Source organism: Opisthocomus hoazin, chromosome 29, assembly GCF_030867145.1.
Source record: "Opisthocomus hoazin isolate bOpiHoa1 chromosome 29, bOpiHoa1.hap1, whole genome shotgun sequence".
In the NCBI taxonomy this organism is placed as follows: domain Eukaryota; kingdom Metazoa; phylum Chordata; class Aves; order Opisthocomiformes; family Opisthocomidae; genus Opisthocomus; species Opisthocomus hoazin.
This window is the reverse complement of record NC_134442.1, coordinates 1196397-1211768: the sequence shown is the minus strand read 5'-3', so window position 1 is coordinate 1211768 and position 15372 is coordinate 1196397. Positions and strand designations below refer to the sequence as shown.

General features: G+C 59.1%; 2 protein-coding genes across 2 annotated transcripts; both read right to left on the bottom strand.

Moving 5' to 3' along the window:
• Positions 1–963: 963 nt before the first annotated feature.
• On the bottom strand, positions 964–7851 carry LOC142364767 (acrosin-like). The gene is made up of 7 exons (XM_075444895.1): positions 7596–7851; positions 7147–7292; positions 6501–6661; positions 2860–3060; positions 2261–2526; positions 1815–1960; positions 964–1329 (listed from the first exon to the last, which is right to left on the bottom strand). Exons 1-7 carry the CDS (start codon positions 7849–7851, stop codon positions 964–966), a joined length of 1542 nt encoding a protein of 513 aa, XP_075301010.1.
• A 3779-nt stretch (positions 7852–11630) lies between these two features.
• On the bottom strand, positions 11631–13708 carry LOC142364766 (acrosin-like). Its single transcript, XM_075444894.1, has 4 exons — positions 13530–13708; positions 12931–13196; positions 12482–12627; positions 11631–11996 (listed from the first exon to the last, which is right to left on the bottom strand). Exons 1-4 carry the CDS (start codon positions 13706–13708, stop codon positions 11631–11633), a joined length of 957 nt encoding a protein of 318 aa, XP_075301009.1.
• Positions 13709–15372: the final 1664 nt, after the last annotated feature.

Here is a 15372-nt window from a genome sequence, read left to right as displayed (position 1 = left end):
GGCCACCTCTCACACCATTCCCCCTTAACTTCTGGTGACATCTGGCTCTTCCTCATGGCACTGTAACTCCTGCCAGCTTTCTTTCATCTTTCCATTTAGCAAAGGCTTCAACCAGGTCCTAATCATCATCCCCAGAGTTGTCTGCATGTCACATCATTATTTTGCATCCTCTTGCTAGCCTCAATGTGCCAGTCTTCTTCATGCCATGGTGGCTCTGAGCACGCTCCTGTCTGACCAGCCATGGTGTCAGCCCTGCTGAGCGACTCTTGCCCTTTGTGCCCTCCTTGACTGCCTGCAGCCCCATTTTGCCGGGCGTGGAAATCCTTGCCTTGCGCACGAGAGTGAATTGGACTCAGGCACGGTTAACTGTGAAACCTGGCAACTTTATTCCAAGAACTAAGTCAGCTTCAGCATTTGTGTGCACTGGGAAGTGTTGCGGAGGAAGAACCGGACTCGACACGATGATCAATGTGATCACTTACAAGCCGTTTATTAGCCTCAGATAGCTCACTTTTATATTCCCCACTACATACGCGGCGATTCCCCATTGGTGATAATCAATTTAACTCACATAGTAACTCGATTATGATTGGTGTGCGTCACTAGCTCACGCGCAGTGCTCGTGGCCTTCTTGCAGGCGGCAAGTTCCTCTTCGGCATCTGGGAGTTGTTTGTCTCTGCATTCTTACTTCCTCATTCCAACCGCAGTTTGTCCTCTGGATGCTCTTGCGGCCTTATGCTAAGGCTCTGCGGCCTTAGGCTAAGGCTTCATGGCCTTCTAGAGAAATGCTGGATTGCTCACATGTCCCCAGTCCTTTAATGCTTCATCCTCCACAGGGAGGAGAGCGGGCAGCACAGAGCAGGCCTTTGATGCTGAGGCTGCCTTTGGAGCAGCAGGCATTGCCCCAGAAGGAAATGATCATGGTCCAGTGCAGCCTGCGCTGGTTCCTGTTGATCCTGCTCCTCAAGCCTTTTTTCCCCTGAGGAATTGCAGGAGCTCCTTCAGAAGAGTAAAGAATTCCACCAGCTTCTGGCGTGGAAATGGACAGGAGCTAATGCTGCCCGACTGTGTTGGTGCTGGTGTTGGCCTTGGCCTCTGAGAGGGGCTTGAGGTGGAGAGAAAATGACTCCATGGCTGTGCTGTTGGACTATCTCTTCTTGCTGAGCGCAGTCCCATCTGTAGCAGGATCCAGTCGTAGAAGTGCTGCGTGGAGGTGTAGACTCCAGGCTGGTTTGGTCTGGCACAGCCTCTCCCCCAGCTGGTCACTCCAACAAACCAGAAGTAGTCGTTGGTGTTATCTTTGCAGACCAGAGGACCACCGCTGTCACCCTGCAGCGGAGGAGAGAGGGTTAAGGTGGTGTTGGGTGGCCCCGGTCAGCACTCTGGCTGGCTCCTTCTCTCCCGCAGCAGCTGCCAGAGCTGTCCTGACTGCACACAAAGGCTCTGCTCAGGTGCTGGAGCCTACAGAAGCTTGTCTGGCAGGGGGTGGTGGGCCAGTCAGGCAGGGCTCTCTCTCTGTCCTCTTTGCACAGTGATCCTGGATGTGTGGAAGGGGGATGTTGCAGGACTGGGCTCTGGAGCTGTGGGCTGCCCAGAGCACTAGATGGGCTTTGTGGGCAGAGAGCCAGGCCTCTGGGACAAGGGCGGCCCTGGGCAAGGACCTGCATCTGGGCAAAGGGAGGTGAACCCCAAGAGTGGAGGGGACCCAGCAGTGGCAGGCTGACTTGCCAGGCAAAGCACGCGCTGGGGCAGGTTTGGGCGGTTGCCACAGGGCTGCCTGTGCTGTTGGGGGTGGACTTGTAGCACGCTCCTACCTGGCAGGTGTCGATGCCGCCCTGCGGATAGCCAGCACACAAGTTGTGGCTGTGGATGGCCCCTCCGTACCAGCGGCTGCTGTTGCAGAGCTTGATATCGATGAGGCGGACCTTGGCCTCCTGCAGGACATAACTTGGTCCCCCAGCTGTCAGCACAGAAAGGAGTTAACAGCCAGCAGCTCGCTGCCAGTTCTCCTCTCCTCCCCCCCACCCCCCCGGTGTCTGGCTGAAGCCCTGCCCTAGGGCTGGGCTTTGCGTCTCCAGAGGCACTGTGCCGCTGCTGTCTCCCTTCTGTCTTGCTTGGGGTAATGGGCCAGGCCCACCTCTCCATCGGCATGCACCCCGCAGCCCGACTCTGGCTTTCGCCTCTGCTGTCAGGAAGCCCACCCCGCCTCCCCAGTGTGCCCAGCCTGCGCTCAGGACACCACTCCCTTTTGGGAACTCACCTCTTGCAGTCGTGGAACCCCAGCCACTGACGTAGCAGCTTCTCAGCTGCGACACTCTCAGCCAGGCGTCGGGCACACAGGCAAGCTGCACGTAGTAGCCGCACTGGACAGGCTGGTCCAATTCCAGCAAGGCAATGTCGTTCCTCTGCGTGATGTTGTTGTAGTGCTCGTGAACCAGTAGCCGCTTAATAGTGCGCACTTGGGTCTCAGGGCCCAGCTGAGTCAAGTGGCTGGCCCCGATCACCACGTGCCACATGGTGATGTGCCTGCAAGGCAGGAGGAGAGAGGGGTCAGAGGGAGCGCAGCCACGTGCTGCAAGCAGCCCAGCAGTTGCCTGCCTTCTGCTGCACAGGGCAGAGAGGAAGGCAGCGCTACGGAGGGTGCGACTGCCCTAGCACGCCTTGGGCACAAGGAGTGTCGGGCGGGAGGCTGCTAGGAAGCTGTGGCGTGAGCCCAGCCCTCTCGCGAGCAGTCTCTCAGCTGGGCTTGGCAGTGCCCAGGCACTGGGCGTGCTGCAAGGAAGCGAGATGGCGCTAGCACGTGCTGCTGTGGAGCGGGCACGTGCTAGTGCTGTGGGGCTGTTCCCTGGTCCTCTTTACCCGGGCGTGATGAAGCAGTGGGCTGCTGTCAGCACCCACTGTGGGCTGATGAGCGACCCTCCGCAGACATGCGCTATGCCTCCTATGATGGGCTTCTGGATGCTGACGATCCAGGGCCAGGCCCCTAGCTGAGCATCGGTGCCACCCACGACGCGTGACATGCCGTAGTAAGAATCCATGGGCCGGTGCCCGCAGGTCCCTCTGTAAGCAGAAACTGATGAATGTCCTGCTCGGTGGCTTGCTGCTGTTGAGGCTGCAGGTCAGCCCCCTTCCCACCCACCAGGCGCTGCATGGACAGCAGGACCGCGGAACCCTGTGGGGCATGCGTCCATCTACCCCTGTTTGTGCTTGAGCCCCGTAGGCGAGTTGTGCCAGCGACCTGGCTGCTGGCAAGGAACTGAGGCTCCCACATGGCGTTTGGGAAGCTTTGGTGTGGCCAGGGGGAAAAGCGAGCACCCGCCAGTGAAGCCCACAAGGGCTGCCCCAGCTCCCTCCCAGAGCCTCGGGCCACTTACCCACAGTTGTCCCACATGCCGTACGCCGGCCAGCACACGGCCAGCAGGACCAGGACGGGGAGAAAATTCATGGCTGCCAGCGGCACGTGGCAGCTGCAAGAAGCGAGAGCTGGTGGCCAGCAGGGCAGCAGCCGACGTAGTGCCTGCAGCAGTCCCGCTGCCCAGGGAACCCTTGGCCCCGTGGCTGATGTCACAGAGTGGCTGGTTCCGGGTGCTGGGCACGGTGGATTCTAGGGGGGGGCGGGCAACATGGAGGGTTCCGAGCAGGAGGGGAGGCAGAAGCTGGGCTCGGACGCCCCCAGCAGACCCCCGCTGAATGCTCTGCTTGCGGGACGAGGCTCTGCAGACCTCGTGGCAGGCAGCAGCGCCTGCCTCCCAGTGCTGCCTGCTAACAGCTAGCCGGGAAAACCAAGTGTGGCACCATAGCCTCTTTGGGAAGTTCACTGCCACCCCGCTCTGCGCAGCCGCTTGCCACCAGGTCCTTCCCAAAGAAACTGACACCGCAGAACGGAACTACTACAGGCAGTAGGCACCTGGTTGGGGGCTGAAGAGCCAATCTGCTTACAGCCGCGGCAGGCAAGCAGGGATGTGCAAGCCAAATCAACCAAGTATAGCCAAGCACTGCCATCCTGTCCTGCACAAAGCACAGCGAAACACAGATGGAGCACGCTCCACGCTGGCTCTGTCTGCCACCGCAACGCCCTCTGACAGGCTCCGTGTCCTTGCTGTCTACCAGCTACATTGCTCTTCTGGGCCAACACTGGTGCGGGCAGTCGCACTGCCTGCTATGCGTGGCCACAGACGTGCAATTGGAAGCAGCATGGCTTCATAGGCACTAGAAGACGTCCCCAAACAAACCGCACTCCACGCTGCTTTGGTTTTCAAAAATTGACCTGAAGGTGGTGCCCGATATCTGCTTAGAGCAGGCAGAAGGTGGCCTTGGAGAACGTCACTTGTCTTCTGTGGATACTCTGTGATGCCAGCAGCAGATTTTTGCAGGTGGTTAAGAGGGAATGGTGTGAGAGGTGGGCACACTTCAGCAATATGTGAAGGAAGAGCTGGGGTCATTCTGGGGAGAGCACTCTGGCAGAGACAGCTTTGCTTGTTTGGCTGAGCCCTGTCCCTAATCACCACAGCCCCCAAACAGGTAGTGCAGAGGGGACGTGCCTAGGTGGGAAGCAGCTCGGGGTATGCGTGGTCAAGCACCTCCAAGTCCTTCCTGACTCCAGCAGGTGGAGATGTGGCCGGTGGTTGGCAGGCCTGGTCCTCTTGTAAGGTCTGTGAATGCTGGGGCTGATCAGTCAGGTAGGCTGCAGCCACATGCCACCCACGGGACTGAAAAGGTCTCTGTCCTCTTGCTCGAGAGCTAGGCCAGCTTCAGGTTCGCTAGTGCACTGCGCACGCACACAGCGCTCCCACCAGGAGCTGGCGCGAGACACTCGGTCTTTCCAACTGCGGGATCCCTATGACCTGTGTTCCCTTCTGCCATCGCCAGCAGCCAGGCCGCTAGACCCACCCCTCTAGCAGGTACAGAGCGGGGCCACACAGAAAAGGATGTGGAATGGCTCTCAAGAAGAAGGTCGGACAGGCTGTGGGGAGTAGGGACAGGGTTCAGCCAAACAAGCTAAGCAACCGGCACTTTGCTTATGCTCAAGGACGAGCTTCTTGAGCCCCCCTTCTCTCCATTTTCCACACTTATTCATCCCCCTCGACTTCCTTGGCTCCTCACTTTCTCTGCCCTTGTCTCCTCCCAATCAAGGGACCTAGCCCCGCCTACTAGTCCCCCTTGCTCCCAGGTCTGTCACATCTGGGAACAGATTGGGTCTTTCAGGGGCTGTTAGCTAGGTCATCTTGGCCTTGCGTGGCATTACTGCAGTGGTTTCCTGGCTACAGCTGTCCCTGCCAGAGTCCTCTCCCCAGAATGACCCCGGCTCTTCCTTCAGATATTGCTGAAGTCTGGCCACCTCTCACACCATTCCCCCTTAACTTCTGGTGACATCTGGCTCTTCCTCATGGCACTGTAACTCCTGCCAGCTTTCTTTCATCTTTCCATTTAGCAAAGGCTTCAACCAGGTCCTAATCATCATCCCCAGAGTTGTCTGCATGTCGCATCATTATTTTGCATCCTCTTGCTAGCCTCAATGTGCCAGTCTTCTTCATGCCATGGTGGCTCTGAGCACGCTCCTGTCTGACCAGCCTTGGTGTCAGCCCTGCTGAGCGACTCTTGCCCTTTGTGCCCTCCTTGACTGCCTGCAGCCCCATTTTGCCGGGCGTGGAAATCCTTGCCTTGCGCACGAGAGTGAATTGGACTCAGGCACGGTTAACTGTGAAACCTGGCAACTTTATTCCAAGAACTAAGTCAGCTTCAGCATTTGTGTGCACTGGGAAGTGTTGCGGAGGAAGAACCGGACTCGACACGATGATCAATGTGATCACGTACAAGCCGTTTATTAGCCTCAGATAGCTCACTTTTATATTCCCCACTACATACGCGGCGATTCCCCATTGGTGATAATCAATTTAACTCACATAGTAACTCGATTATGATTGGTGTGCGTCACTAGCTCACGCGCAGTGCTCGTGGCCTTCTTGCAGGCGGCAAGTTCCTCTTCGGCATCTGGGAGTTGTTTGTCTCTGCATTCTTACTTCCTCATTCCAACCGCAGTTTGTCCTCTGGATGCTCTTGCGGCCTTATGCTAAGGCTCTGCGGCCTTAGGCTAAGGCTTCATGGCCTTCTAGAGAAATGCTGGATTGCTCACATGTCCCCAGTCCTTTAATGCTTCATCCTCCACAGGGAGGAGAGCGGGCAGCACAGAGCAGGCCTTTGATGCTGAGGCTGCCTTTGGAGCAGCAGGCATTGCCCCAGAAGGAAATGATCATGGTCCAGTGCAGCCTGCGCTGGTTCCTGTTGATCCTGCTCCTCAAGCCTTTTTTCCCCTGAGGAACTGCAGGAGCTCCTTCAGAAGAGTAAAGAATTCCACCAGCTTCTGGCGTGGAAATGGACAGGAGCTAATGCTGCCCGACTGTGTTGGTGCTGGTGTTGGCCTTGGCCTCTGAGAGGGGCTTGAGGTGGAGAGAAAATGACTCCATGGCTGTGCTGTTGGACTATCTCTTCTTGCTGAGCGCAGTCCCATCTGTAGCAGGATCCAGTCGTAGAAGTGCTGCGTGGAGGTGTAGACTCCAGGCTGGTTTGGTCTGGCACAGCCTCTCCCCCAGCTGGTCACTCCAACAAGCCAGAAGTAGTCGTTGGTGTTATCTTTGCAGACCAGAGGACCACCGCTGTCACCCTGCAGCGGAGGAGAGAGGGTTAAGGTGGTGTGGGGTGGCCCCGGTCAGCACTCTGGCTGGCTGCTTCTCTCCCGCAGCAGCTGCCAGAGCTGTCCTGACTGCACACAAAGGCTCTGCTCAGGTGCTGGAGCCTACAGAAGCTTGTCTGGCAGGGGGTGGTGGGCCGGTCAGGCAGGGCTCTCTCTCTGTCCTCTTTGCACAGTGATCCTGGATGTGTGGAAGGGGGATGTTGCAGGACTGGGCTCTGGAGCTGTGGGCTGCCCAGAGCACTAGATGGGCTTTGTGGGCAGAGAGCCAGGCCTCTGGGACAAGGGCGGCCCTGGGCAAGGACCTGCATCTGGGCAAGGGGAGGTGAACCCCAAGAGTGGAGGGGACCCAGCAGTGGCAGGCTGACTTGCCAGGCAAAGCACGCGCTGGGGCAGGTTTGGGCGGTTGCCACAGGGCTGCCTGTGCTGTTGGGGGTGGACTTGTAGCACGCTCCTACCTGGCAGGTGTCGATGCCGCCCTGCGGATAGCCAGCACACAAGTTGTGGCTGTGGATGGCCCCTCCGTACCAGCGGCTGCTGTTGCAGAGCTTGATATCGATGAGGCGGACCTTGGCCTCCTGCAGGACATAACTTGGTCCCCCAGCTGTCAGCACAGAAAGGAGTTAACAGCCAGCAGCTCGCTGCCAGTTCTCCTCTCCTCCCCCCCACCCCCTCCCCGGTGTCTGGCTGAAGCCCTGCCCTAGGGCTGGGCTTTGCGTCTCCAGAGGCACTGTGCCGCTGCTGTCTCCCTTCTGTCTTGCTTGGGGTAATGGGCCAGGCCCACCTCTCCATCGGCATGCACCCCGCAGCCCGACTCTGGCTTTCGCCTCTGCTGTCAGGAAGCCCACCCCGCCTCCCCAGTGTGCCCAGCCTGCGCTCAGGACACCACTCCCTTTTGGGAACTCACCTCTTGCAGTCGTGGAACCCCAGCCACTGACGTAGCAGCTTCTCAGCTGCGACACTCTCAGCCAGGCGTCGGGCACACAGGCAAGCTGCACGTAGTAGCCGCACAGGACAGGCTGGTCCAATTCCAGCAAGGCAATGTCGTTCCTCTGCGTGATGTTGTTGTAGTGCTCGTGAACCAGTAGCCGCTTAATAGTGCGCACTTGGGTCTCAGGGCTCAGCTGAGTCAAGTGGCTGGCCCCGATCACCACGTGCCACATGGTGATGTGCCTGCAAGGCAGGTGGAGAGAGGGGTCAGAGGGAGCGCAGCCACGTGCTGCAAGCAGCCCAGCAGTTGCCTGTCTTCTGCTGCACAGGGCAGAGAGGAAGGCAGCGCTACGGAGGGTGCGACTGCCCTAGCACGCCTTGGGCACAAGGAGTGTCGGGCGGGAGGCTGCTAGGAAGCCGTGGCGTGAGCCCAGCCCTCTCGCGAGCAGTCTCTCAGCTGGGCTTGGCAGTGCCCAGGCACTGGGCGTGCTGCAAGGAAGCGAGATGGCGCTAGCACGTGCTGCTGTGGAGCGGGCACGTGCTAGTGCTGTGGGGCTGTTCCCTGGTCCTCCTTACCCGGGCGTGATGAAGCAGTGGGCTGCTGTCAGCACCCACTGTGGGCTGATGAGTGACCCTCCGCAGACATGCGCTATGCCTCCTATGATGGGCTTCTGGATGCTGACGATCCAGGGCCAGGCCCCTAGCTGGGCATCGGTGCCACCCACGACGCGTGACATGCCGTAGTAAGAATCCATGGGCCGGTGCCCGCAGGTCCCTCTGTAAGCAGAAACTGATGAATGTCCTGCTCGGTGGCTTGCTGCTGTTGAGGCTGCAGGTCAGCCCCCTTCCCCCCCACCAGGCGCTGCATGGACAGCAGGACCGCGGAACCCTGTGGGGCATGCGTCCATCTACCCCTGTTTGTGCTTGAGCCCCGTAGGCGAGTTGTGCCAGCGGCCTGGCTGCTGGCAAGGAACTGAGGCTCCCACATGGCGTTTGGGAAGCTTTGGTGTGGCCAGGGGGAAAAGCGAGCACCCGCCAGTGAAGCCCACAAGGGCTGCCCCAGCTCCCTCCCAGAGCCTCGGGCCACTTACCCACAGTTGTCCCACATGCCGTACGCCGGCCAGCACACGGCCAGCAGGACCAGGACGGGGAGAAAATTCATGGCTGCCAGCGGCACGTGGCAGCTGCAAGAAGCGAGAGCTGGTGGCCAGCAGGGCAGCAGCCGACGTAGTGCCTGCAGCAGTCCCGCTGCCCAGGGAACCCTTGGCCCCGTGGCTGATGTCACAGAGTGGCTGGTTCCGGGTGCTGGGCACGGTGGATTCTAGGGGGGGGCGGGCAACATGGAGGGTTCCGAGCAGGAGGGGAGGCAGAAGCTGGGCTCAGACACCCCCAGCAGACCCCCGCTGAATGCTCTGCTTGCGGGACGAGGCTCTGCAGACCTCGTGGCAGGCAGCAGCGCCTGCCTCCCAGTGCTGCCTGCTAACAGCTAGCCGGGAAAACCAAGTGTGGCACCATAGCCTCTTTGGGAAGTTCACTGCCACCCCGCTCTGCGCAGCTGCTTGCCACCAGGTCCTTCCCAAAGAAACTGACACCGCAGAACGGAACTACTACAGGCAGTAGGCACCTGGTTGGGGGCTGAAGAGCCAATCTGCTTACAGCCGCGGCAGGCAAGCAGGGATGTGCAAGCCAAATCAACCAAGTATAGCCAAGCACTGCCATCCTGTCCTGCACAAAGCACAGCGAAACACAGATGGAGCACGCTCCACGCTGGCTCTGTCTGCCACCGCAACGCCCTCTGACAGGCTCCGTGTCCTTGCTGTCTACCAGCTACATTGCTCTTCTGGGCCAACACTGGTGCGGGCAGTCGCACTGCCTGCTATGCGTGGCCACAGACGTGCAATTGGAAGCAGCATGGCTTCATAGGCACTAGAAGACATCCCCAAACAAACCGCACTGCACGCTGCTTTGGTTTTCAAAAATTGACCTGAAGGTGGTGCCCGATATCTGCTTAGAGCAGGCAGAAGGTGGCCTTGGAGAACGTCACTTGTCTTCTGTGGATACTCTGTGATGCCAGCAGCAGATTTTTGCAGGTGGTTAAGAGGGAATGGTGTGAGAGGTGGGCACACTTCAGCAATATGTGAAGGAAGAGCTGGGGTCATTCTGGGGAGAGCACTCTGGCAGAGACAGCTTTGCTTGTTTGGCTGAGCCCTGTCCCTAATCACCACAGCCCCCAAACAGGTAGTGCAGAGGGGACGTGCCTAGGTGGGAAGCAGCTCGGGGTATGCGTGGTCAAGCACCTCCAAGTCCTTCCTGACTCCAGCAGGTGGAGATGTGGCCGGTGGTTGGCAGGCCTGGTCCTCTTGTAAGGTCTGTGAATGCTGGGGCTGATCAGTCAGGTAGGCTGCAGCCACATGCCACCCACGGGACTGAAAAGGTCTCTGTCCTCTTGCTCGAGAGCTAGGCCAGCTTCAGGTTCGCTAGTGCACTGCGCACGCACACAGCGCTCCCACCAGGAGCTGGCGCGAGACACTCGGTCTTTCCAACTGCGGGATCCCTATGACCTGTGTTCCCTTCTGCCATCGCCAGCAGCCAGGCCGCTAGACCCACCCCTCTAGCAGGTACAGAGCGGGGCCACACAGAAAAGGATGTGGAATGGCTCTCAAGAAGAAGGTCGGACAGGCTGTGGGGAGTAGGGACAGGGTTCAGCCAAACAAGCTAAGCAACCGGCACTTTGCTTATGCTCAAGGACGAGCTTCTTGAGCCCCCCTTCTCTCCATTTTCCACACTTATTCATCCCCCTCGACTTCCTTGGCTCCTCACTTTCTCTGCCCTTGTCTCCTCCCAATCAAGGGACCTAGCCCCGCCTACTAGTCCCCCTTGCTCCCAGGTCTGTCACATCTGGGAACAGATTGGGTCTTTCAGGGGCTGTTAGCTAGGTCATCTTGGCCTTGCGTGGCATTACTGCAGTGGTTTCCTGGCTACAGCTGTCCCTGCCAGAGTCCTCTCCCCAGAATGACCCCGGCTCTTCCTTCAGATATTGCTGAAGTCTGGCCACCTCTCACACCATTCCCCCTTAACTTCTGGTGACATCTGGCTCTTCCTCATGGCACTGTAACTCCTGCCAGCTTTCTTTCATCTTTCCATTTAGCAAAGGCTTCAACCAGGTCCTAATCATCATCCCCAGAGTTGTCTGCAGGTCGCATCATTATTTTGCATCCTCTTGCTAGCCTCAATGTGCCAGTCTTCTTCATGCCATGGTGGCTCTGAGCACGCTCCTGTCTGACCAGCCTTGGTGTCAGCCCTGCTGAGCGACTCTTGCCCTTTGTGCCCTCCTTGACTGCCTGCAGCCCCATTTTGCCGGGCGTGGAAATCCTTGCCTTGCGCACGAGAGTGAATTGGACTCAGGCACGGTTAACTGTGAAACCTGGCAACTTTATTCCAAGAACTAAGTCCGCTTCAGCATTTGTGTGCACTGGGAAGTGTTGCGGAGGAAGAACCGGACTCGACACGATGATCAATGTGATCACGTACAAGCCGTTTATTAGCCTCAGATAGCTCACTTTTATATTCCCCACTACATACACGGCGATTCCCCATTGGTGATAATCAATTTAACTCACATAGTAACTCGATTATGATTGGTGTGCGTCACTAGCTCACGCGCAGTGCTCGTGGCCTTCTTGCAGGCGGCAAGTTCCTCTTCGGCATCTGGGAGTTGTTTGTCTCTGCATTCTTACTTCCTCATTCCAACCGCAGTTTGTCCTCTGGATGCTCTTGCGGCCTTATGCTAAGGCTCTGCGGCCTTAGGCTAAGGCTTCATGGCCTTCTAGAGAAATGCTGGATTGCTCACATGTCCCCAGTCCTTTAATGCTTCATCCTCCACAGGGAGGAGAGCGGGCAGCACAGAGCAGGCCTTTGATGCTGAGGCTGCCTTTGGAGCAGCAGGCATTGCCCCAGAAGGAAATGATCATGGTCCAGTGCAGCCTGCGCTGGTTCCTGTTGATCCTGCTCCTCAAGCCTTTTTTCCCCTGAGGAACTGCAGGAGCTCCTTCAGAAGAGTAAAGAATTCCACCAGCTTCTGGCGTGGAAATGGACAGGAGCTAATGCTGCCCGACTGTGTTGGTGCTGGTGTTGGCCTTGGCCTCTGAGAGGGGCTTGAGGTGGAGAGAAAATGACTCCATGGCTGTGCTGTTGGACTATCTGTTCTTGCTGAGCGCAGTCCCATCTGTAGCAGGATCCAGTCGTAGAAGTGCTGCGTGGAGGTGTAGACTCCAGGCTGGTTTGGTCTGGCACAGCCTCTCCCCCAGCTGGTCACTCCAACAAGCCAGAAGTAGTCGTTGGTGTTATCTTTGCAGACCAGAGGACCACCGCTGTCACCCTGCAGCGGAGGAGAGAGGGTTAAGGTGGTGTTGGGTGGCCCCGGTCAGCACTCTGGCTGGCTCCTTCTCTCCCGCAGCAGCTGCCAGAGCTGTCCTGACTGCACACAAAGGCTCTGCTCAGGTGCTGGAGCCTACAGAAGCTTGTCTGGCAGGGGGTGGTGGGCCGGTCAGGCAGGGCTCTCTCTCTGTCCTCTTTGCACAGTGATCCTGGATGTGCGGAAGGGGGATGTTGCAGGACTGGGCTCTGGAGCTGTGGGCTGCCCAGAGCACTAGATGGGCTTTGTGGGCAGAGAGCCAGGCCTCTGGGACAAGGGCGGCCCTGGGCAAGGACCTGCATCTGGGCAAGGGGAGGTGAACCCCAAGAGTGGAGGGGACCCAGCAGTGGCAGGCTGACTTGCCAGGCAAAGCACGCGCTGGGGCAGGTTTGGGCGGTTGCCACAGGGCTGCCTGTGCTGTTGGGGGTGGACTTGTAGCACGCTCCTACCTGGCAGGTGTCGATGCCGCCCTGCGGATAGCCAGCACACAAGTTGTGGCTGTGGATGGCCCCTCCGTACCAGCGGCTGCTGTTGCAGAGCTTGATATCGATGAGGCGGACCTTGGCCTCCTGCAGGACATAACTTGGTCCCCCAGCTGTCAGCACAGAAAGGAGTTAACAGCCAGCAGCTCGCTGCCAGTTCTCCTCTCCTCCCCCCCACCCCCTCCCCGGTGTCTGGCTGAAGCCCTGCCCTAGGGCTGGGCTTTGCGTCTCCAGAGGCACTGTGCCGCTGCTGTCTCCCTTCTGTCTTGCTTGGGGTAATGGGCCAGGCCCACCTCTCCATCGGCATGCACCCCGCAGCCCGACTCTGGCTTTCGCCTCTGCTGTCAGGAAGCCCACCCCGCCTCCCCAGTGTGCCCAGCCTGCGCTCAGGACACCACTCCCTTTTGGGAACTCACCTCTTGCAGTCGTGGAACCCCAGCCACTGACGTAGCAGCTTCTCAGCTGCGACACTCTCAGCCAGGCGTCGGGCACACAGGCAAGCTGCACGTAGTAGCCGCACAGGACAGGCTGGTCCAATTCCAGCAAGGCAATGTCGTTCCTCTGCGTGATGTTGTTGTAGTGCTCGTGAACCAGTAGCCGCTTAATAGTGCGCACTTGGGTCTCAGGGCCCAGCTGAGTCAAGTGGCTGGCCCCGATCACCACGTGCCACATGGTGATGTGCCTGCAAGGCAGGTGGAGAGAGGGGTCAGAGGGAGCGCAGCCACGTGCTGCAAGCAGCCCAGCAGTTGCCTGTCTTCTGCTGCACAGGGCAGAGAGGAAGGCAGCGCTACGGAGGGTGCGACTGCCCTAGCACGCCTTGGGCACAAGGAGTGTCGGGCGGGAGGCTGCTAGGAAGCCGTGGCGTGAGCCCAGCCCTCTCGCGAGCAGTCTCTCAGCTGGGCTTGGCAGTGCCCAGGCACTGGGCGTGCTGCAAGGAAGCGAGATGGCGCTAGCACGTGCTGCTGTGGAGCGGGCACGTGCTAGTGCTGTGGGGCTGTTCCCTGGTCCTCCTTACCCGGGCGTGATGAAGCAGTGGGCTGCTGTCAGCACCCACTGTGGGCTGATGAGTGACCCTCCGCAGACATGCGCTATGCCTCCTATGATGGGCTTCTGGATGCTGACGATCCAGGGCCAGGCCCCTAGCTGGGCATCGGTGCCACCCACGACGCGTGACATGCCGTAGTAAGAATCCATGGGCCGGTGCCCGCAGGTCCCTCTGTAAGCAGAAACTGATGAATGTCCTGCTCGGTGGCTTGCTGCTGTTGAGGCTGCAGGTCAGCCCCCTTCCCCCCCACCAGGCGCTGCATGGACAGCAGGACCGCGGAACCCTGTGGGGCATGCGTCCATCTACCCCTGTTTGTGCTTGAGCCCCGTAGGCGAGTTGTGCCAGCGGCCTGGCTGCTGGCAAGGAACTGAGGCTCCCACATGGCGTTTGGGAAGCTTTGGTGTGGCCAGGGGGAAAAGCGAGCACCCGCCAGTGAAGCCCACAAGGGCTGCCCCAGCTCCCTCCCAGAGCCTCGGGCCACTTACCCACAGTTGTCCCACATGCCGTACGCCGGCCAGCACACGGCCAGCAGGACCAGGACGGGGAGAAAATTCATGGCTGCCAGCGGCACGTGGCAGCTGCAAGAAGCGAGAGCTGGTGGCCAGCAGGGCAGCAGCCGACGTAGTGCCTGCAGCAGTCCCGCTGCCCAGGGAACCCTTGGCCCCGTGGCTGATGTCACAGAGTGGCTGGTTCCGGGTGCTGGGCACGGTGGATTCTAGGGGGGGGCGGGCAACATGGAGGGTTCCGAGCAGGAGGGGAGGCAGAAGCTGGGCTCAGACACCCCCAGCAGACCCCCGCTGAATGCTCTGCTTGCGGGACGAGGCTCTGCAGACCTCGTGGCAGGCAGCAGCGCCTGCCTCCCAGTGCTGCCTGCTAACAGCTAGCCGGGAAAACCAAGTGTGGCACCATAGCCTCTTTGGGAAGTTCACTGCCACCCCGCTCTGCGCAGCTGCTTGCCACCAGGTCCTTCCCAAAGAAACTGACACCGCAGAACGGAACTACTACAGGCAGTAGGCACCTGGTTGGGGGCTGAAGAGCCAATCTGCTTACAGCCGCGGCAGGCAAGCAGGGATGTGCAAGCCAAATCAACCAAGTATAGCCAAGCACTGCCATCCTGTCCTGCACAAAGCACAGCGAAACACAGATGGAGCACGCTCCACGCTGGCTCTGTCTGCCACCGCAACGCCCTCTGACAGGCTCCGTGTCCTTGCTGTCTACCAGCTACATTGCTCTTCTGGGCCAACACTGGTGCGGGCAGTCGCACTGCCTGCTATGCGTGGCCACAGACGTGCAATTGGAAGCAGCATGGCTTCATAGGCACTAGAAGACGTCCCCAAACAAACCGCACTGCACGCTGCTTTGGTTTTCAAAAATTGACCTGAAGGTGGTGCCCGATATCTGCTTAGAGCAGGCAGAAGGTGGCCTTGGAGAACGTCACTTGTCTTCTGTGGATACTCTGTGATGCCAGCAGCAGATTTTTGCAGGTGGTTAAGAGGGAATGGTGTGAGAGGTGGGCACACTTCAGCAATATGTGAAGGAAGAGCTGGGGTCATTCTGGGGAGAGCACTCTGGCAGAGACAGCTTTGCTTGTTTGGCTGAGCCCTGTCCCTAATCACCACAGCCCCCAAACAGGTAGTGCAGAGGGGACGTGCCTAGGTGGGAAGCAGCTCGGGGTATGCGTGGTCAAGCACCTCCAAGTCCTTCCTGACTCCAGCAGGTGGAGATGTGGCCGGTGGTTGGCAGGCCTGGTCCTCTTGTAAGGTCTGTGAATGCTGGGGCTGATCAGTCAGGTAGGCTGCAGCCACATGCCACC